We start from the raw sequence: 22,896 nt of genomic DNA on the forward strand, positions 1-22,896 counted from the left end.
ACGGGGCGCTCAGCTAACCCCTGTGCCATGCGGAGGCCGCTCAACCAATGGGCTTGGGGATAGGGAGGGGCACATCTACTCGCCGCGCAGCCATTGGTGCAGGGCTCCAGCCAATGAGGGGTGAGGCAGGGGCTGGGCGAAGCGGCCTCACTGCAGCAGCCGCGCCCGATGCTCGGTGGGGTTTGGCGCTGTTGAGGTTGCGGGCTGGGCCGGGCCGAGCCGAGCCGGGCTGGGCCGAGCCGGGCTGGGCGCCACGCGCAGCCCAGAGTGGAAGCGGGTCCCAAAAGCAGCATCATGGAACAGCTCGTGTTGTCACCATCTTGCATCATTAATAATAATTAATGCTAATTAACTAATCATTAGCACTGATCTAGGGCTTCTCATCCAGAGAGCTCAACGTGCTCTGGCCAGTTTAGGAGCTGATCCTGCAGTCTGCTCAGTTCAGGTGTTCGCCATACACCCACACAGACTCCAGCAAAGGGACTGCATTCTGGTATTATCTGGCCATCTGAGGATTCACTGGTCTATACAACTAGCTTCTACCTCAGCCTCCTGACCCAGAGACAGGCCTGGTTGGAGAAGTGCTAGATTCTGGCTATTCTGACCTGACAAGTGGCCTCTTTGCCGGACTTTTGCCAGCTGGCCTAGGTCAGAGCAAGATCCCAAGTAGCTCTAACCAGGGTGGTGGCATGACAATAACCAATTCTCTGATGGCCTCCTCTCCGCTGCAAGGTGCTGATCTCTGCTACAGCAGAGAACCTGGCCCAGTGACTGTAGACGTTAGTGTTCACCATAGTCGAGCTATTAGTTTATTTGGTAGAAGGCTCTGTTGTAATGATGGTGACACTATGACATGTACTGATGGGAAGCAGTTATTACGTAACACAGTGAAAGGGTCTGGTCCTGCAAGGTGCTGAGTGCCTTCATGTTTGCTCAGCACAAAATCAAGCCTGGTCTCCTTCCTCACAGAAATACTCTCATTGACTTTAGTGGGAGCTTACTCACATGAGTAAGGTGAGCAAACATTGAGACCAATTTTCTCTTAAGGGGGCCATTGTGAAAAACGAGAACACAGTATTTTTATACGGAGGACCAAATCCTGGTTTTAGCATGTACATCCTGAGTACTGGGGGCTGGGACGAAATTATTCCCTCATAAGCTGCACAGTAACTGTAAAACAGCAAAACCCTGTTGTGGTTTTACGCCACAGCTCCTAATTCCACATAAAGAAATGGATCCGATTCTTCTCCAGTCTCCTCCCATCCTTCCCCCAAAATCCATAGGGAGTTTTTCCCACATTCCCTGCAAAGCAAATCGCCTGTGTAAGGTCTTGGAGTCCTGTACCCTCTGCTGAGTACTAGTAGAACTGCACCAGGTATAACTACAGGGACCACCATTTACAGTTACAATGGGCAGCCACGGAGAGGGGAAGAAGTATAGATGGGGAGACTCGGCCTGTGATTGCATACATCTACAAAAAACATCAATATCAGAAGAAAGAAGGTGAGGTCTGTAACATTTAGCAACTGTGCACATTTGCCTTCCGGTTATAAGAGAAAGTGGAAATATGGCAGGAGTCAAGACTAAGTTTTTAATAAGAGGATGGGTTAGACACCTAATATAGTATTATACAACTAGCAATTATCATGTGGCGTATGCATGGGAACTTACACATAACTACAGGTATGTGTATCATTTCCTCAGACCTATAGGCGGTGTCAAAAGTGAGTCAAAAAGGTGAGAACAAGTAAAACAATCTCTTCACAGCTATTTTTCAGTATGTACATAGTGCCACAATGGTACATAGCACTTTACAGTGTGCAAAGAATCCTAATGGAGACATTTAGCCCTCCCCTCCAAGAGTTTATAACTTACAGGCAAGAAGAGGTTCACATACAGTAAAACAGACAGAATGGTGTGTGGATGTCTCCACAGAGCAGCTGGGGCTTTGAAAGGGCATGGCATATATTAGCATATATTCTACTCCATATGAAAGTGCTGCATGAAAGAATCCAAAATTAGGCATGGAGGAAAAACACAGGGGAAGCACTCAGGGAAGAAGCTTGGGTGGAACAAAAGGAGCAGGAGGGAGTGTAGGAGGAGAGAAAGGCAATAGTAGTTATATAGAGGTACGAAAGTGAAGAAGAGACGCTTGGATTGTCTTATGAGAAGCCAGGGCAAAAATCCAATTCCTATCATCCTTGAGTAGCAGGTAGGGAAACTGCCCCAAGCAGCTGCATTTTGGCTGGAGCTATAGGAGAAATTGCACAGGGGTACACCAGAGAAGAACTCTGAAGGAAGTTGTTGTAGTCAAGGCAGTATTCAATGCAAGGAAAGGAAAGAGGAAGGGACAGATTTTGGAGATACTCTAAAGGAAGAAAAGATAGGAATTGTAGCCCAGTCTTGCATTTCTTCCTCTGCCAAAACTTCAACTGGCTTCAATGAAAGCAAGATCTGGCCCTGTGGTAGCTAATGGACAGATTCAGCCACTCTTACTCATACTGAGTGGAACTTTGAAATCAGCTGGTCTACTTATGGAATGAGGTACTACCCAATTCAAGTAAAAGTGACACAATTTGACCCTGAATGTGTAGGAATTAATTTAAAATATTTATTATGATATAGGTCTTAGCTTTTTTTTCTTTTTTACTGAACATATTTTCCATTTGTATAACACAACATTTTAGTCACTACCACAATAGTTTTCAATCTGTGGTCCCATGGGGGTCTAAAGACTATGTCTAAGGGGTCCGTGAAAGGTTGTCGTTACCATAGAACAGTGATTTTCAACCTGTGGCCCACAGACCCCTGGGGGGTCCATCTAATGTTCCATCTCCAGCTCTTGGAGATTTTTGCTTCTGGCAGTCGCCAATGAGTCACATGCCATTGTAGGCAGTTCCATCATACCATCCTCTCCATAAACTTATCAAGCTCAGTCTTGGAAGCCAGTTAGATTTTTTGCCCCCACTGCTCCCCTTGGAAGGCTGTTGGTTAGAAACATTCGCCTAATTTCAAATCTAACAAAAAAACAATACCTAGCTCTTCACCTCCCTTGAACTCATCTGCACCCTCATAATCCTTCCCCCTTTTTAAAAGCTTGGGAGAACAGACAAGCCTTGCAGTGCATTCAGAAGGGCATTTAAATTGATACTATTGTATTTTCATAATAAAATGTCATTGACAAATCTTGCTTAATGAAGTTCTTTGTACAACTTCTCAGATGAACTTAGTGTGGGCCAATTTTTGCCCAGTTCCTATTAAATCCATGAATTGTTTGGCCCCACCAGTCAAATCCTGGCCTTTTGAAGTTAATATCAAGACCTCCATTGGCTTCAATGGAAGCAGGTTTGGGCTCTGATTTTGTTAATTCTGTGTGTGTTTGAGAATCGATCTTGAGGTAGTGGCTGAGGCCAAATGTTCCAGGCCAGGTGTATATGATTATAATGGTATCAAAGTGTTCCAATTTTTAAGGTGTTGCAGCCCAGTGATACTTGAGCTGTGATATTCTACAACTGCATGACACTCTTTATGGGGCCTGATCCAAAGCCCACTGAAGTAAAAAGAAAGCTTCCCTTTGGGTCGGTCTACACTTGCGGCAGTTGTAGAGTATGGACATTGTATGTCCAGTTAGCACGGGTATAAACAGCAGTGTAGACAGTGAGGCAGTCCTTAGGTGAGTAGACATGCCAGAACCCATGGGTCTGTACCCTACACGGCTCTCTAAACGTCCAGCCAGTGTATCCCACATCTACACTGCGACCTTTAGCAGTGTAGTGTCCCGCTGTCCCTCCACTGCCAGAGCCTTTCCTCGCTGCAGTGAAAGACTCTGGCAGCAGAGAAAGGCTCTTGCAGGAGGAAGGCACCAGGGAAAGTCTCCAGCAGCTCCCCACTGCCAGAGCCTTTCCCGGCTGCTTCTTCTCTACCAGAGCCTTTCCTTGCAGCTTGTAGCTACACATCACAGTGTAATTAATTCATCTTAATTAATTAGCCTCTTAGAGTTGGTAGGGCAACTCCCACCTTTTCTTGTTCTCTGTATGTGTGTGTGTGTGTGTATATATATATATATCCTTACTATATGTTCCATTCTCTGCATCTGATGAAGTGGGCTGTAGCCCACGAAAGCTTATGCTCAAATAAATGTGTTCGTCTCTAAGGTGCCACAAGTACTCCTGTTCTTATCACAGTGAGTGTGGATGCAACCAGCCTTTCAGTGTGGTGTGTACCCTACACGGTGGCACAAGTGTAGATAAGGCCTTTGACTTCAGTGGGAATCAGATCAAGCCCCTGTGTAGACTCCTCTTCCATGTAAGTGTCATGACTCCTCTTCCTTAAAGTGTCATGTCACTCTATGATCAGCTGTGATCACAATATGGTGGCTGCCCTAGGAAAAACAATGACAATTTGAAACAGGTTGAAGGAGGCAGAAAGAAATACATACATATGGGTGGCAGGGAACCGACAGAGGCAGAGTTCTCATGCTTGATCTGTCATGCAGCCCTAGATAATACCGTTCATATCACAACCTTTACTCATCTCTTTTGGTGGCTATATATTGAAGCGGATTGTCTCAGTGATTGGAGCAGGACCCTGGCTGCTACACTGGATAACTCAGGTTGTGAACAACTACGACACGATTTTGTCTTCCTCTTTGGATATTTATGGTATAACCAAGTTAAGGAATTACATAGCCTAAATATCCACTAGGTTTAAAACAAAACACCCACCAACATATAACTCGTATTTTGTCAAGACAGACATCTGCACCTGATGACGGTTCTGAAATGCAGCTAGAGTCTGGAGCCTTCTATGCTAGTGATGAGATTGAGAACCAGAAACTATTAACGAATGTGGAAGTGAGGAGTCTGTTTTTATTTTCCAGACTGAGTAAAACACAAAACAGAAAGACCATAAATAGTGAGAATAAAATGCCATGTTTAAATGTGTTACCAGTTTAACATAACAGAAGGTATGGTCAGTAACAGAATAACAGTTATTAAATATGTAACACATAACATTAAATATAGACACTCACTTAGGTCCCCAATCCGGCAAACATTTCCACATGTGCTTCATTTTTATGACCCGTCCCCGAGTATCAGTGGCACGACTCAGATCACGCTCCAGACTGCAAACGCGTTTACTTGTTGCTAGTCTTGCCCGCTAGTTGTTCAGAAATGTGTACCCGGGCTTCAGCAGAGGAATCCTTGCCACTGCGACTCTCGAGAGCCAACCAAAGGCTTGTGAGTGGCAGACGGCCACGCTGGCCCGGATACAGCGGGTGCAGAAAGCCCCCAGGGTACCCAGGGCGGCTGGGACAGTCCGAGAAGCAGAGGCTGCCGCCAGGCTGACACCGGGTCCCGCCTCCAGCCGGGCGGGCTGGTTCTCAGGGCTGCAGGGCAGGAGGAGTTGCGTGCGGGCGGGCGGGCGGGGAGCTGCTGGCTGCTCCATGCTGATGCTCACGTAGCCCGGGGGGGGGGAGCTGTCCTCCTGCTGCTGGACTCGGCACCCCCGGGACCCGGCAGGGGAGAGGCGGAGCCTGGCGCGATCAGAGGGACAGTCCCGGGCGCTGCGCAGACTCCGGAGCCTGTCAACAGAGCGATTCTCCCGTCTAGGTCTGCCTGCGAGCGCCTCGTCCTGCGGGCCAGGGCAGGGCTGTCTTCCCCGCTGGCTGGGCGGGGGTCAGCAGCCCCCTCTAGCATGGTCCGGGGAGCCCCCCTCTGCCTGCACGGGCTGAGCCATTTCCTGGAGCGGAGGCTGCCGCAGCCGCGGCCGGGACGGGACACAATGGGAGCGGAGTGAAGGGCTGAACCCCACCGTGCAGGCGGCTCCCCAATGCCCTGCCAGCGCGATCCAGGAGACCCGCAGCGGCCGATCCAGGGAGGTGAGAACCGGGGAAGGGACGGGCATGGGCGTAGCTCTCGGCGGGACTCCCCCCCCAACCCTCGGGTACCCACCCAGCGCTGGTACCCTGACTCTGATCCCAGCCCCCACCTCGATCCCCGAGATTTCTGACGTGGGGCAGCCGCTCCCCGGCTCCCAGAACCGGTGATTTGGTTACTTGTGCAGTTAGTTGCCAGCCCATCACATGATCGCCCTCCCTTTTGTTTCCGAAATGAAAACGAAAGAGGGATGGTGGAGTCGCCGCCTGCCTTGCTCCTGCCCTCTACCCCTCAAGCCTGGTTATTTTGTGGGTGCTGTATCCTGCATCCAGACAGAAGTTACCCAGCGGGGGCTCAGATTCTTTTCCCAACATAAGGGACGGGGAACCGGGGGGGGAGGGGGAAAGAGGAAACCCTGACCCAGCTGTGTTCACACTGGGATCCAACAGTCAACCCTCCTCCACCCCTTCCTTCTGGTGCCTTTACAGCATTACAAAAAAGAGAGCGAGAAACAGACAACTCCAGGGAACCAGGAGTTTTTGCTCCCATCAGCTCTACAAGGGAGATAAAGCACAATGAGAAGTCAAGTGAAGAAAGGGCCTAAGGGCATCCCTGGCACCAGGTCAAAATCATGGACAGTCCACGGGTTTCACCCAGTTACAGAGAGACCCCCCTCCACCCTACACCATAACACTCTGTGACAACCAGCCCCCCTGAGTGGGTTGTCATATAAATGGGCTTCGGGCCAATATGTGACGAAGGGGGGGAAATGGGCAGGGGCGAGTGAACGGACGCACTTTGTGGTGTGTATTCCCACCCTTCCCACGGACTGATATCCAAGTTAAAACAGGGGGAGTTGTTAATGCTGCTCTAAAGTTATCCCTGCTCTGAGTGTTTTCGGAGGGAGGAGGTAGCACAGTATAGGCAGTGGCTGCTAGCCATGGCAACACTATGTGAGGCCCACAGCTGGAGACTGATATCTCCCTCCAGACCCTGGCTAGGCTCATAAATGTTTAGAGAGGTGAGAATTTCCTAGGGGTGCTAATTCCTTCAATCTTCACCCCTGTCACCCACCCTTCCCCCTACCATGTCAATCTCCCACTGCTTCCATCTTCTTTCTGTTTAAAAAAGAAATAAGTAAAACTTACCTTATTGCTGCTGTTTCGAGATTCAAGGTTTAGTCCACTCAGGGAATGGGGCACCATGTGCGACAGCATGTCCCTGTGATTGGCTCTGCCTCATCAGGGTGCCTGGGGATCCACGATTGTGCCCTGCTTCCCTAACCCCATCATCCTGCTGTCAGCCCTGTGCAGAGGATGGTGTGCCTGAAATGTAGCTCCCCTATTCTCATGCACCATTTGGGTAAATGTTGCCAGCTGCACCTCTTTGTGGGAACAAAGGAGCCAGAGACAAGAGAAGGAAATGAACTGTTGAATCATTTGATCCATTCCCCTGCTGTGGCAGGATTCCTCAGTAACATGTAATTTTAAAGAATGCGATGCTTCGAGAAAAACAGAAGATTGCAAATGGGTTTCAATAAGAATCATTTGTAAATGTAAGACGTGAGAGATCCGTTCTGTTAATCACTTGGAGGGCCAAGTTTGCACATACAGTATTTTGGGAAGTATAGTTACTTATATTGCCACTATTCATTTTTCTGTATTAAGAATTGCTTCTATTTAATTTTAAACTGTTTTTATTTTATTTTTTAATCCAGGAACAGGGATATGTCAGCGTGTATCAGAAAGTGGCCTGACAGTTTCCCTTTGGTTGCATTGGCTTCAGTTCTTGTTTCAAACTCTCCCTTTGGTTAACTTTTGGGGGCTTTCAGTTCTGATGCTCTTTTGCACCCAGTACCAATTAAAGCCAAAGTCATGTGCATTATTTTTGCCTTTAGCGGGGGAGGGGAAAAACATTTCATGGAGTTTCAGCTTTGGAAATGTAGAGTAGTTTCCAGAAGGTTCGTGGAGGCTTTGAATACTTAACGGAGCTGCTGAAAATAGTGATAAGAGCTTCTGGGAAGCAAAGAGGAAGAAGGCAGAGTCCACAGGGCTTTATAATAAAGGAAAGAAGTACAGAACTTAAAATTAGTAAAAATCAACCCTGGGTCCTGTTTCACAGGTGAAACGCTATGTCCATGCTCATGCTCTTTTCTTTCAGCTTCTCAAGTGGCACTGAAATGTAAGCATTAAAATCTTTAATTTCAGCTTGTCAATGAAGTTCACATTTCTTGATACCCAAGTGTAACTGTTTTGATTGGTTAGAGGTGGTGATTTTTCTAAAGCAATGCTATTAGTTTAAAATTTTATTTTTAACAATCACATTTCCTTACTGTGTTACTAATAACATCCAAGATTAAAACAACCAATGGAATTTTTAAAATCTAGTTTATTTTTTCATCAGCTTGGCTGTTTGTTTGCATCTTTGCAGTGCTTTCTGTTTGACTAATGGAAACAGACTCACCAGTGTCATTTCTGATTCTCAGTCACTAGCACCAGACTGTAAAGTTTAGATTCCAAACACTGCAATCAAAGTTTTATCTTGTTTTAAGCATAACTTTCCCCCCTGGAATTATAAAACCCCATTGAAAACAATTTTATTCATCTTAGGTTTTGTGTGGGAAAAAAGGCAAAAAAGGATGTTGAACCTGTTTACCTTAAACTAGAACTCTAGGCCTCTGTTTTCCAAAACCTTTAATATAGCAGTTAATAGATTTTTTTTTTTTAAAGCTAGTTAGGAACCTAATTTTATTTACAGAGCGTGTGAGCCCAGTAGTAGGTAGTCCTCCATTAGAAGGCTACTGCAAGTACTGTATTTATGCAGCCCGTGAAGAAAAGCTCTTGGCTGCATAATTGTTCAGTTGTCTGAGGTTTCTTTCATCATGGATCTGTTTCTGCTTCCATGGAAGTTAATGACAAAACTGTCATGAACTGGCATGAAAGCAAGACTGGGTCCTATCTCTTAACATCTTTGGGCAACAGACAAGTAGCAGGGACATTCTTTAGTTAGTTCTCAACATTTTAAAGTTGAAGAAGCCACTACGAAAAAAATCCTCATATAGTTTTAAGGAGTTGTGATGTTTTATAATGCTTCAGTTTTCCTTGGTTTAGATAGCTGTGCCTACCTGGGAAACTGGCCCACCCACTCGTTGCTATGAAGTGTACCGGATCTTCTGAGAGTCAGAGATTTCCGTTCCTACTAGAGAATGCCCTAATAAGAGAGGCCAGGAATTGGAAGGTGCCAGTTTTTTGGAATTTCACACTGAAGGTATTCTTTCCTCTTCTCTTTGGAAATGCATTAGTGTTCCAGAAGGTTTTCTGCAAAATACAGCCCCAATTCTGCTATCTGATCCACATATCTACATCACATATGGACTAGATACCAGGATTGGGATGTGTGTCCGTCCAGGTTTTAATTTAGTATAACAAGATGCACAATGTCTAAAACACAGTTGATCCAAAATAAAATCCAGAGAATATCCTTGCATAAATGGGAACCTGGGAGTAGCAATCAGATGACAGGGGAGTGTGTTTATTTGGGTTAATCAACGGTCCTATACGTAAGTAATCCTAAAATCTACAGTGCTTGGTCACTTTTTATTCCCCACCCCCCAATTTCACTCAGATGAGAGTAAGAGGGGATGATCTGCGATCTAATGGTTAGGAGTCAGGAAACTAAATTCTGTTCTTGGCTCTGCCATGGGCTCACTCTGTTACCTTGGGAAGCCACTTAACCTTGCTCAGTTTTTCTGTCTGTCATATGGGGATAATAATGCTTACCACATTTGTAAAGTGCTTTGAGATCGAAGTGCAAAATTGCCCTTGAAAAGCATTTCAGGCTAGGTCCCTTCTCCTCACAATGTAATGGAAGTGCTATATAAGTGCAAGGTATTATTATTTATTTTATTAATGAACCGGGCACTATCATCTGAATGGATAATTGGAGATCGATATAATACAAGTTAATGGTGGACATTATTATCTGAATCATCCCCTAATTTATACTGTGTGCCTATCACACAGCTCTAGTTGCTTTTACGTTAACATTTAAATGCATACTATAAATCACTGACAATAGTACGTCAACAAGACGTATACTCTGTCCTCCCCTCGGAACACGTCCTCACAAGAAAAGCCTGAGTAGGTAGATGGGTTCTGAAGCATGTGCCATATGGTAGCAAACTTGGCTTCTATCCAGTCCAGGGGTGGAGCAAATTTGAGACAAAGAGCTGCACAAAGAACCCGTAGATGTAAAAAATCAGCTAAAGCCCTCAAGATGATCTCTACTGTTGGACTAAGAGTATAACTGAGCTGTTGATTAGAGCATTTAAACAGATGGATTTTAAATTCGATTCCTCCAAAGTAAGTGTGTTGTTTAACAAACCAACAATTGTGTTTTAACTTTCTTCCTCCATTTCAGGGCACAGATATCTCTCCATCACATTATGAGAAAGCAGTTCTCTGGATTGCAGAATTAAGCTCCCAGTTCCAATTTTACTCTGAAACATTTGCCTTGGCTATCAACATTCTTAACCGGTTATTGGCATCAGTAAAGGTAGAGATTCTCTTTGGAAGCTTTCTTTTATGATTTTATTATTAACTAGGGCTGCCGCGAATATCTAATTAGGATTCAGTTACAAATGTAGCTGGACTGGAGGTATTTGGAATCACTCAGATAGTGAACTCTAGAAAGCAAAGAACTCAGATAGCAATCAAGGCCCTGGCACATGCTAAACTTTAAGTCAGAGGACATAAGCAGGAGCTTCATTTAAGCACATACTTGAGTGCTGTCCTAAAGAGGGATTTCCCCTGAATTATAGTCCAAATGTAGTTATAAACATGAAGCCTTTGGGTTCTGCAACTACTTTTCACTGCTATTTTACACAAACTACAGGCCCGATTGCTCTGCCCTTGGAATCAATGGCAAATTTCCCATTGAATATCAGGGTTGGAAGGGACCTCAGGAGGTCATCTAGTCCAACCCCCTGCTCAAAGCAGGACCAATCCCCAGACAGATCTTTGCCCTAGATCTCTAAATGGCCCCCTCAAGGATTGAGCTCATGACCCTGGGTTTAGCAGGCCAATGCTCAAACCACTGAGCTATCCCTGCCCCAATTCGTATCAGCCAAAAGTTCAAGCCTAGTATTCAGTACCCATCAACTTACAATAAATAAATGGAATCATCACATTGTGACTGGTAGCACTGCAGCTTAGGGCTGACTGTATTGCATGAGCTAAGTACGGAATGCCGTGATACCTGCACTCAGGAGGGGATTCCTTCCATTGTAATTTTTCATGTCTTTGTTTGAGCATAAAATTATCTTTTACTAATAGAAACTACAATTTAGGTCAAAGCAGGTTTAATGCAAACTAAAGGTGAAGATTTGGGCCTCTCTATCTGAATGACCATTGTTTATTTTCATCTAGAACGTTGTCTTCTATGCTCAGTGTTTTGCTCTTTCCCCTTCAGGCACAAGTAAAATACCTTCGGTGCATAGCAATTACCTGCCTCGTCCTTGCAGCAAAAACCAACGAAGAAGATGAGGTCTGTATATTTTATTTAAATACAGTAAATCAACTTCTGGTCATTCTTGAGTCATTCACGTTTCCAGGCTTTTACCAATTTATCCTCTCTGTCCTTTGGTTAGCTAATAACAATAACACTTGTCTTGATATTGCTTAACCATCATTTGGAAAGTTTCATGAGTCCCTTGAATGAAAGATGTATATTATTAAAGCTCTGTCCTTCACTTGTTCTGCTGTGATGGGAAATTGGGAGATTAAAGAAGCCAAGACAGGGTAATAGTTCTTCAAAGCAAGGTTAGAAGGTATGTATTTTCCTGAGGGTAGAAGATGTGGCTCGACTTCCATCCAATTAAGTCCCTGTGGTTTGGGGCAGATAACTCAAACATGGGTTGGTTCCCAGTCCGTTCATTAAACATTTAAATCAGCAGCTGCTCACCTGGATATGAGAGAATCTCTGAGAGATAATTACCCAGTTATAATCATGTGGCTAAAACCTCTTGCAGCATTTTGAAAGCACACCTCAAAAATCATGTAAACCATTTTGAACTAGTTGCTTTTCAAATTTAGAGTTAAAAAAAAATTGAAAGCTTGTAATAATAGCTCAAAATTGCCTTTGAAAAACATAGACTGCATCCACCCCTCTTCGTTATCTAAATGTGGCCAAAGCTTTTCTTTTTCAAACTGTAATGAAAGGAGAAGAGCTCTGGGCTCAAGGCCTTTCTAAAGGTCATGAAATAGAAGAACTCGGTATTGTAAATGCTAGAGTCAGAAATGTGTTTCTCCTTGAACATGTCAGCATCCTTGAAATGCTCTGCAGAGATGCATATAAGCCTTCACACAATACATACCGTAAGGCTGTGCTTTGCAATATTTTCCCAGTAGACAGGAGAAGTTGAGTCATTGGCCACAGGAAATAAGAGAACCACAAATAAAGAAAAAGCTCCGAGAAACAGGCTAGCAGGAGGCTTCAGAGAGACCGTCACAACAGCAGAATAATAAGGCTGGGGAAGCAGTGCTCTTGAATCTCTAATTTCATATTCAACAGGGTCACATTCCCTCTTGGTGTTGTCAGGAGGTATTTAGAAATCGGGTAACCTGAATTTAAACAATTCTTGGCTCCTCAAGGCACCTGTGTGTTAATCAGATCCCTTTGCACGCACAGACAAAAAAGGTCGCACACAACGTTGTGTAGGAAGGCGGCTTCTTTATTATTATTATTATTTTCAATTTTCACAGGTAATACCATCAGTGAAGAAGCTTGCAGTGCGGAGTGGTTGTAAATGCTCTCCAGCTGAGATTTTGAGAATGGAAAGAATTATACTAGATAAGCTTCACTGGGATCTTTACACAGCGACACCTATGGATTTCTTAAACATTGTAAGCACTAAGAATTTTGCAAAAGTCTAAACTAGTTTTGTTTCTCATTTAAGGAAACAGCTCTTTTACCAAATAAGACTAGAAAACACATATGCACGTGCGCTCACACACACCCCTTCCACAGTGACTTTTAAGCCACACATTCTTAGCTATCTGCAAGTCTTTTGAAGAATGTTACAGTGAAAAATGTCAATTTCTTTTAAACATACTGCTATTCAAAACCTTTAATTTTTGTTTAAAAATTATTCAACCAGACCCTCATTTTTAAAGGACAACTAAAATGGACTTTAAAAAGTTTCCTGTACTGCACAACTACACTCCATTTTTATTTTTTTAAATACACACTGCAAAAATATTTCTAACTATTTCCATTCTATTAATACTGTACATAGAAAGCTGTCGGAATTTTTGCTACATTTCACACACAGGTCCTCTCAAACCATCTCTTGCCCCCACTGAAACTTGACCCCAGTTTTGGGCAATTAGACCATACTGATCTGGCACTTAGTCACATTATTTGCTAAACACTTCATAGAAACAATTACACTTTTCTTAAATAAATGATCATGTGTTTATAAGGCAAAAATCACATGAAATGAACATACCCTGGGCTCTCTTTTTATAGTAATGGATGGATATTTAAACCACATTAAGCTGATGATTGTTTGAAAACCACCTATCATAGCCAGGTGCTTGGACTATGAATTTACTGAGGAAACAAAAGCATGACAACTGAATTTACTCCTATCTGCTGGCCTGAATACCACTTGTCTTTTGTTGGTAGTCAGGATAATGCAGTGACTTCAGAATTTGTTAGAAAACACAGACCTTTTACATTCATTATAAGCTTTAAAACAGTTTGATGGTTGGCAAGTACAACACAAACCAAGTAACACATGGTAACAGGGAAAATATTTCTACACTTCCTGATGTGGATTGAAATTAGTTTGCACTTCTGGTCAATAACATATGAAACGTACAAAGTTCACTGTTGACCTCTGCTATTTTTGTTTATATATATGTATGTATATATTTATCTTCTCTCCAGTTCCATGCCATGGTGATGTCCAACTGGCCCCATCTACTAAATGGGCTGCCTCAGATGAATCCTTCCCGCCATGTTGCATTCTTGACCAAACAGCTACAGCACTGTATGGCATGCCACCAACTACTGCAGTTTAAGGGCTCCACATTGGCTTTGGTGATCATCACCTTAGAGTTGGAGAGGCTGACTCCTGATTGGTTTCCTGTTATTACTGATCTGCTAAAAAAAGCACAGGTAGGAGTCAAAATGGCCTCAAACCACAGATTTGAGGCCAGCGCACAGATAAATGAATAAAGCTTGCGGTGTATTTACAACCAACATTGCACGTTTTTAATGTACTTCTCAGGAGTGCATGTATATATCAGAGTCTGTTCTCCCTTTGATACCAACCCCCTTAATGTTAATGGGAGTTAGGTACTCCTGGAGGAGAGAGCACACTGCATTTTGTTACGGGGGTCTTTTATTGTGAAAGATGGGTTGATCACATTAGACCCAATTTTCGAGACATCTCAGTGCTCATTTGCTCTCGGAGAGGAGGAGGTTCTCCAGAGTTCTCAATGGGAACTGCTGGGTGCTGAGCAGGATTGAAAATCTGCCCGTTTATATGATTTAGGAATGCCAGGATCTGTCAGTGCGTTTACTTCAGCTAAAAACAGTCTTTTGAAGATATGGCTAGATGAAGGCCACACCCTACCTCCTGGGCATTTCGGTTTGTCCTGAAATGGAGACATTTTCTCTGATTTACAGGACACACGTGCTCATTAAGAACATGTGCAGTGAGTATGGAGGTAGTCTGGGAGTCAAAAAACCTAGAATCTGTTTTTAACTTTGCCGTTTGCTCATCATGTGACCTTGGGCTCATCAGTGACTGAACCCCCTACATCCTAGTTTTCTCATCAGTAACATTGGGATAATAATTTTCACCCACCGTTTGTAAAATGTTTTGAGAGCTACTGAGGAGAAGCTCTATAAATGCTAAGCTATTATTATAAGCCTTGGATACTGGAAAATTATGGGTTTTTTTCCTTTCACTGAGCTTCCTTAGAATTGCACATCAATTAAAGCTTTGACCAGAGGACAGAATCATTTAACAAACTAGAGAAAAACAGTTCTGTATCTTTCATTACAGGTTAGTAGCACCAAATTCATCCATTGTAAAGAGCTGGTGGATCAGCAGCTAATACATTTACAACCATCCAATGCTGTTTACATCTTTAATCCTGCCAACCACGCCATCCGAGCTCATCCCGAGGGAAAGTTACCCTGCTATTATTCTGAATGGAAGAATTCAAGTCAAATTAGTTCAAGGGTCATTGTGAGTCAGCCACTTCCAGCAACTTTCACACCTACTTCCGTCAAAATTCATGAAGACAGCATGGAGACAGATGAATTCTATGATGGATTCAGGCACCTATACAATGAGGATGGTGTCCCAGAAGGTGGAAGGGTCAGCATCGCTGGCTCATGCAATAATCTGAGGCAAGGAGAAAGTAGCTCCCCTTGTCCTCCATTACAGCCACCTGAAATTAACTAGAGGGGGTCATAATTGTCTAGGAACTAGCAAATGCAGTTGCCAATAGGTCCGATGAATGGAATGCTAGATGCTGTCAAATGAAAGCATTCCTTGTTTTGGATAGAGCAATGCCAAAAACATTAACTTGCCGCCTTTTCAGTGTGTCCTAAAACAATGTTTGCTACTTCCCCACCATTTTTGTATGATCTGAGCATAAAGCTGGGTAAAAACCTCCACAGCTATAGATAGCTGAAGTCATACAACTCAGGGATCTAAATTCGGCAGATGGGGCTTCACACTGCACTTGGAGGAACTGATGGAACCACATTCCTTGGGCAGCTATTATTTAGGCTCTCTCCCAGCATGCATTGTGACTTCAGCCCTTCCAGACTATAACATTGTTCTCCTCTACAAGCTGTTTCCATAATATGAACAGCTGTAGGTGAGTTGGCTTGTGGGGAAGGGAGCATTCATTGCACGGACCATTAGGTCTACTGAAATATTCCTAGGTGGGACCAAACTTCTTATTTAACAGTGAACAAAAATGTGTCATGAGAACAGCCTAAGCCTCTGTGTAGGAAATGTTACTTAAGGGCTGATCTTGAACTCAAAAAATGCTCTGAGTGCTCTGGCACCTTTCAGAATCAAGCTTTTAGGGACTGATCCAGATTCCATTGCAACCAACGGGAAGACTCCAGTGGGTTTTGCATCAGATCTTCACAGATTATGTGGTGCAATTGAATTTTGTTCATATTGTAGCATGCAAACTGTCTTTTTTTTTTTTTTTTTAAACTTTTCTTTGACAATTTATATATTTTAAAAAACATTTGGTTCTTTGCCTTAACTACTAATTTCCACAGTGAGGCAGTTAAACTGACTTCTGTAGTTTGTAACAGTTTTAAAGCAGCCTGGCAAATGTTTTAAAGGATGAGTCCTGAAAGGGTGATTGTTACTTTTTTATTTAAAATGGGGGCCAGCACTTTTAAGTGAATTTTTTTTTTTGTATACTAATTTGAAAGTGTAATCAGAACAATACTGTAAGGAAAACAGATTAGGCCTTGATCCTGCAAGTTGTGGCCCAGTATGAAAGCTAGTTGCCTGCCTTTGTCTGAGCGCAGGTAGGGCTAAGCATCAGGCATAACTCATCAGAGTGAGGGCCCCAGAGTTGCTTGAGGGTAAAAATGGGGTGAGGCTAAGCAGAGACCTGGATGTCAGTGCCATCCTCATACTACTAGAGGGTTTACCCAAGCCTGATTCAAGCCTTACAGCAACATTCTCCTTAATGAAGGATGAGGTTTCTTGGCAATCCTTGTCCTGCTCATCTCTTTTTACCTTGTGCTTATGTGAAAGCATTTCCTGCAGCTATGCTGTGCAGGCTCAAAGCTGTTAGTGGCTGAATTAACAGATTTAGTTTTAGAAATGTTCTGTTAAAATGTTGACTGCGTAAGCACCGTGGTAAGGTCAGCTTTGTGTGTGTGTGTGCGCGTGCATGCGTGGGTGTGTAAGCTAAATTTCTTTTAAACTGCAAAAATATGGTGCTAAATGTACCAAAAAAATATTATAGCGAGTTGATGAATAAATGCAAGTGAGAGATGTGAGTCTGAGTGCATTTGGACAACCATTGGAACACATGATGAAGTTGTACGGCAAAGCAAGGGCTACCACAAACTGTGAATGCTGCGCTTTATACTAGTTTAAACCACAGCCCTCCTTACAGATTGAGCAGGGTGGTTTGCAAGTCTGTCTGATTGCAAGGATGTAGTAAATAAGTGTTGAAATGGGAATTTAAAAACGATGCACTGTACCAGAAGAGAAAACCGTTTACAAGCCTTTCCACGCATCTCGAGGGCTAGTTTATGGAGGGACTTGGAATGTTATTTATTAATCCTGCCTAAGTAGCATAGGAATGTTTTCATTTTGTGGTAGGATCAAAAAAAGAAAGAACAAAAAAAAAAAAAAAAGCAGCACCTTCCTTTTCTATCACAAACTGTGACTTGACTGCCTGACTTTTAAAGAGGCAAATGATCTTTTGTAGTTTTCATTAAATAAACTGTAATCTACGTTCTGGTTTTCTGAGTGTGTTCCTTAAGGTTAAGAATGTAATAAAATCGGAATAGGGCCAGAATCTGCCCTGATGCGACTCCATGCAATCCCCTTAAAGGCAACAGGGTTGAGGGGGTGTTTGTCAAAGGACAGTTTGGTCCCAAGGCCATTTCATTTTCTATGCTGTTTGTTATGCATCCTCAGTAGCAGTGGCACAGCTGTAACTGGGCCTAAAACACTCAGACACATTGCACATCTTCCCTCCTGTCTAGCTCTGAGCTTGTGGGTAGTTTCTTGACTCTCAGCTGGACAATTCATCCTACACTACTGAACACAGCCAAATGTTAACCTCTCTGTACCCTGGTCCATGGCACTTATCCCACGTTGTATACGGTTTCTTCATTCTAAAAGGCAAACTCACACTGAAAAGCCTATTCACAGATGTCACCATTTCCCAAATTAGGAGCGTGACTTGACACTAAAAGTGAACAGCAATATCATCAAAGAGTGCCCATTGCAACTAAGGTATTCTGCCAGCTCTGTCCCTTTAGGAGCATGCATCACCTCCCAAACACGTATTCTAATGTTACAGCTGTATCATAAATGTGCTTGTTAGACTTCTGCAAAGCCTCAACAGACAAACAAAATGTCACTTGTCAGCTAGACATGGCTATGTTATCTACGTCAAGATCATCCATTAGAGCAGGGGTCGGCAACGTTCGGCACGCGCCTCGCCAGGGTAAGCACCCTGGCAGGCCGGGCCAGTTTATTTACCTGCTGACGCGGCAGGTTCGGCCGATTGAGGCACCCACTCGCGGCGGTTCGCCATCCTGGTCCAATGGGGGCGGCAAGAAGCGGCGCGGGCGAGGGATGTGCTGGCCGCGGCTTCCCGCCGCCCCCATTGGCCCGGGACGACGAACTGCGGCGAGTGGGGGCCGCGATTGGCCGAACCTGCCGCGTCAGCAGATAAATAAACTGGCCTGGCCCGCTAGGGTGCTTACCCTGGCGAGCCGCGTGCCAAACGTTGCCGACCTGCATTAGAACTTATAAAACTCCACGATACATCGCTCAGACATACTTGCTGTTCTTTTAAGAACAGAAGACCTGCTGCAATGGTCTGACCCGAGCGCTAAGGAAGACAGTATTATCTTTGCTGTTATGCCATGCATGTAAATTTCCACACTTGTAAGAGAACACAGTCTGGGCTTGTTAGCACCTCTTCCCTTATTGACTGAGCAACTAATCAGCATGGGAAGGTTGTGTATACTGTTTAGTCAAGCATCCTAAGGATCAGTAATATCAGAATTTAGAATCATGTTGCCAAGTTCAATTTCATGGATCAGTATTTTTCCTTTTGCCACCGCTGCGCCCCCCCACCCTTTTTTTTGGTACAAGTCCACATCAAGCACAGATTACACTCATTCCAAGCAAGATTTGCCCTGGTCTCTCTTCACAGTATTATGAAGGACATCAGTGTATTCCGTTGCCAACTCATTGCAGCAATAGCAGCTATGGCTAAACTGTTGGGTATCATTATCAGATTAAAGAACCACTTTATTATAGAGGTTATACCTGCCATTGCTCCTGGGCAGAATTGTACTGATTCAGACAGCTCTGCACTGGCTTGTGAAGGTCTGGTGATTTTGGCAGGACCACTATTTTGCCAGAGGAGGATTGGCATGTGCATATTTATACCTGTGTAAAGCCAGGCATAGGCTTCATAACCTATAGGGAAAATGTATATTCAGTGGTGCTTACTCAAGACTATCAAAGCTTCTGCTAACCCAAAACAGCCAGTAACACATGTTTCTAGCAGAGAAGCAGCTTGGGCTGTAAGACTGAGCATAGGACAGAGAATCAGGAACACCTCATGTCTAATTCTGGCGGTGCTACTGACTGACTGACGACCGTGTGATCTTGGGAAAGTTGCTGAACTTTTGTGTCTGTTTCCTTATTTGGGAGCTGGGGATAAAATACTGATTTCTCTATCTCACAGAGCGCTGTGAGGATCATAATTAATGACACTCGTTTGTGGAGGGAGTGGTTTGTTCTTTAGTGGAATGTTCTCCTATGCCAATGTGTCACACCAGGAGAGATCTGGATGCAGAATATTATTGCAACATAGCATGTGAGAGAAGGGCCTGGTTTTCTTCTCTCCTACTCCACTGCAGCTCTATTGACTTCAGCAGAGTTATTCCTGATTTACACTGGGATAACTGAGAGCAGAACCTGGCTTCAGGGGTATTTTCTCTCTATTTTAATACAGGGTGAAGTTTTGGTGGTGGGAAAAAACTCTTCCTGAGCCCTTAGGTATGTTATTACCACTTAATTCTGTAATTAGGGAAACAGAGAATTTGGGGGGCAGACGGTGGGGCGGGGGGGTATACCACGGTTGATTCTGGATCCCTTTGCTGATAGTCTGTATGGGTGGCCTAGCCTGGGTTTCCACATCGACAGTCCTTGTAAAGAAATGCCAGAGACTAATTATAGAATAGTCCCAAAGAGCAACATAGCGCAGCAGGACAGAGCACCTTGTCCAGTAAGGGAAAGGGCGCGGATCCGCTCTCACCCCTCAAGTCTGAGCAAAAACACAAATTGTTTCGGATTTAGCCTCCTTCAAACGTTCAAACCAAGGCTCGGCAGCTTTATCCTGCCCTGGACAAGGGAAAGGCAGTTTGGGATTTTGGAAATTGAGTTGCTTTCCATTCACACCCAGACATTAATGCATCATTGTGGGATGAACTTGGCCACTGGTCATTCACATTAAGGTTCAATCCCTCAGCTAACATCAAACCACAACAATTGAGTCATATGGGAAAATGAGCCAAAACACTTTCACTATGTGATCAGAAAGGTCCTGTTTCCAACTGGTCTTGGGAGAGAGACAGAATGGAGTTTTTCAGTCCTGTGGGCACACCCTCTTCTTTTGAATGGTGTATTTAGCAGGCGATTTTTCCTGGTGTGAAACAGCATTTAAGGGCACACTAAGGGCTTGTCTACACTAGGCAGCTTTTAGCGACAAGGCTGTGTCGACACAGCTTTGTCACTAAAAGTCAGCATGTGTAAACACTCTGTCGGTATTTTGTCAGCACTTTTGCTGACAAAATACTTCCACCCCACGAGCGGTGCTCCTGCCGATAAAGCCGCGTTCACACCACCACTTACGTCGGCAAAACTTTTGTCTTTCGCGGGCGGAGGGGGGGGCTTTTTTAAGTACCCATGAAAGAAAAAATTTTGGTTGACAATGTCGCAGTGTAGACAAGCCCTAAGAACTAAACCACGGCCGTTCTCCAGCAGATTGAGAGAGCAGAAAGCATAACAAGGATAGCATTCAACTGGAGGGGTGAGGTTTGTTTTTGTTGTAAGCTTTCAATGCGCAACTAATGACACGTCCCAACTTCTGCACACTGCAAAATAGGTCAATGTCTGAAGGTGTGATAAATGCCTAATGCAAACCATTCTAAGCTGATTTTTGCATTAGGTAACTCATTTAATGCATCCGAAGAAGTGGGCTGTAGCCCACAAAAGCTTATGCTCAAATAAATTTGTTAGTCTCTAAGGTGCCACAGGTACTCCTGTTCTTTCATTTAATTCTGAAATTTCTTGTATTAGGAAAAGGGTTTTTTTAATACTAAAATATTCAAATATGCACACCTCCACACCAGTTAAAAACAAATAACTGTCCAAAGTGCATCTGGACAGTTCTAAGTGAGTTCCATAGAGATGGATATGGGCAGTACCTATGCCAAGGCAGCCTGGTGGTTAATTAAAATCCTGGATAATGAACATCAACTATCAAAGATGGGGTCATCTTTGCCTCTTGCCTTACCCTGGTCAGACCTCCCGCACACCTAAACATACAGTAACAAGTACCTTTTACACAGACATGCCATAACATAGGAAATCATCTACTATAAGTAATTTGTGGCACTGGTTAGCCTGTAAGACGTTTCCTGATAAATCCTTCAGATACTGTTGCCTTCCAAGCAGTTTGAGATTCAGAATCAGAATCAAAACTTGAACAGGAACTGAACGTAGAAGCACATGCATACAGAGTGAAACAGTTTCCCATCAATGTGGTCACGTTTCTCCTTCATTAAATGTGTGCCACAGAGATTGGCTATATACCACAGTTAATAAAGCATCTTACAAACAATCAGATCTAAATGTAAAGATGCTTTGCTATGGACCCGTATCCACTAGCATTAGGGCATTTCATATAATATTCCAACCTTTGATCACTACTTGCTGCACACGTCGTGCAGTTAATCTAAAAGAGAAGGTAATTTACAGTTACACATATTTGGAAACTCCTGTGGTCAGACAAAGAAGAGATCCAGAAGCAGAGCAATAAAGAAGAAAGATTTGAGATTCAAAATTCTTTTGCCCTTACACAGGTTTCTGAAAGGAACAGATGCGCTGAAAATTGAAGCAAAAGTACATGGCTACAATGGGCTAATACTTTCCCCCTTTAATAACAGCAACATAAGAACAATCATAACATTTAGTCCCATATCCCGTCTACAACTGTGACCAATCCCAATGCTTCAAGAGAAGGCGAAAAACCTCAAAGTAGAAAATTATGCAGCAACATACCTGTGAAAAAAGTCTTCTCCCAAATGCCAGAGAGTTAGTGGTTGGCTTTTGTTTTGAAGCATGGGGGGTTGATATTACTTATAAATTTTACCCTACTTAGTATAATTGACAATATCGTATAAACTCCTAATCCTTTTTTGAACCCTACTATGCTCTTTTGTCTTAATAGACAGCATCTTCCATACGGTAATTATACTTTATACAAAATGTTTCCTTCTACATCAGTTTTAGATTAGTTTTGTTGGCTTGTCTATGCAATTCTTTTTAACTTGTCTTCACTGCTTTTTAGTTCAGTAACATAATGGGGCACGTGGTTCAATGTTCTGTATTCTAACAATGCAGAAGAGGACCCTTCATCATCTGCTTTTGGTACTGCAGCACCCTCTAGGAGTTTTCAGCAGGTCTCCCATAGTGTTTTTCTCTGCTAGGCTTGTAGTTATTATAATTACATTCTTCTTCTTGAAAGATGTAGTCATGGCCTCCCAACAAGAATTACACAGACTTTTCAATAGTATTCACTTTCAATCCATCTGTCCAGCTATGAGACTATCAGGATTAATTTACCTTTGCAAGGGCTCCATCTTTATTTCAAGACTTGTCTACGGAGTTACTCTGTCTTAAAAAAAACAACAACCCATCCATTTACATTTAAAATATAGTAAAAGGCCAGGTAAAACTTGTTCCGTTGCAGGCAGGTACACAGACTGTCACCCCCAGGGTAGGACCCAAATGAGACAGTGAGAGGGGCAATCTTAGGCAGGCTGCCAGCTCTGAATTCACCGTCACTGAAAAATAAATAAATACTCAGAATCTGGCCGCTTCTTGGCCCCAATCCCACTCCCATTGGCATGCATGGGCATTTTGCTATTGACTGTTATGTGAGCAGGAGCAGACAATGGTAGGCAATGCAAGAGGCAT

At 43.6% G+C, this 22,896-nt stretch overlaps 2 protein-coding genes across 3 annotated transcripts in view; one reads left to right on the top strand and one right to left on the bottom strand.

Annotated features, from left to right (window-relative positions):
- The window catches only part of KIF3A (kinesin family member 3A), a 41,688-nt gene extending 36,342 nt beyond the window's left edge, over positions 1-5,346 (bottom strand). Inside the window, exon 1 of the mRNA XM_034778346.1 lies at positions 5,033-5,346. The gene's annotated coding sequence lies outside the window, so the exon portion shown is untranslated. The remainder of the gene's footprint in view (positions 1-5,032) is intronic.
- CCNI2 (cyclin I family member 2) lies at positions 266-17,403 on the top strand. Of its 2 annotated transcripts, XM_034778350.1 has the most exons (9): positions 266-277; positions 5,792-5,881; positions 8,040-8,060; positions 8,990-9,146; positions 10,299-10,433; positions 11,349-11,423; positions 12,641-12,781; positions 13,830-14,060; positions 14,956-17,403. In XM_034778350.1, the coding sequence occupies exons 4-9, from the start codon at positions 9,033-9,035 to the stop codon at positions 15,358-15,360; spliced, it is 1,101 nt and encodes a 366-aa protein (XP_034634241.1). In that variant the 5' UTR covers positions 266-277; positions 5,792-5,881; positions 8,040-8,060; positions 8,990-9,032; the 3' UTR covers positions 15,361-17,403. The 2 variants fall into 2 exon arrangements, with proteins under 2 accessions (XP_034634241.1, XP_034634240.1); XM_034778349.1 differs by lacking the exon at positions 8,040-8,060.
- The last annotated feature ends 5,493 nt before the right edge of the window (positions 17,404-22,896 follow it).

Source organism: Trachemys scripta, chromosome 8 (genome assembly GCF_013100865.1).
Source record: "Trachemys scripta elegans isolate TJP31775 chromosome 8, CAS_Tse_1.0, whole genome shotgun sequence".
In the NCBI taxonomy this organism is placed as follows: Eukaryota; Metazoa; Chordata; order Testudines; family Emydidae; genus Trachemys; species Trachemys scripta.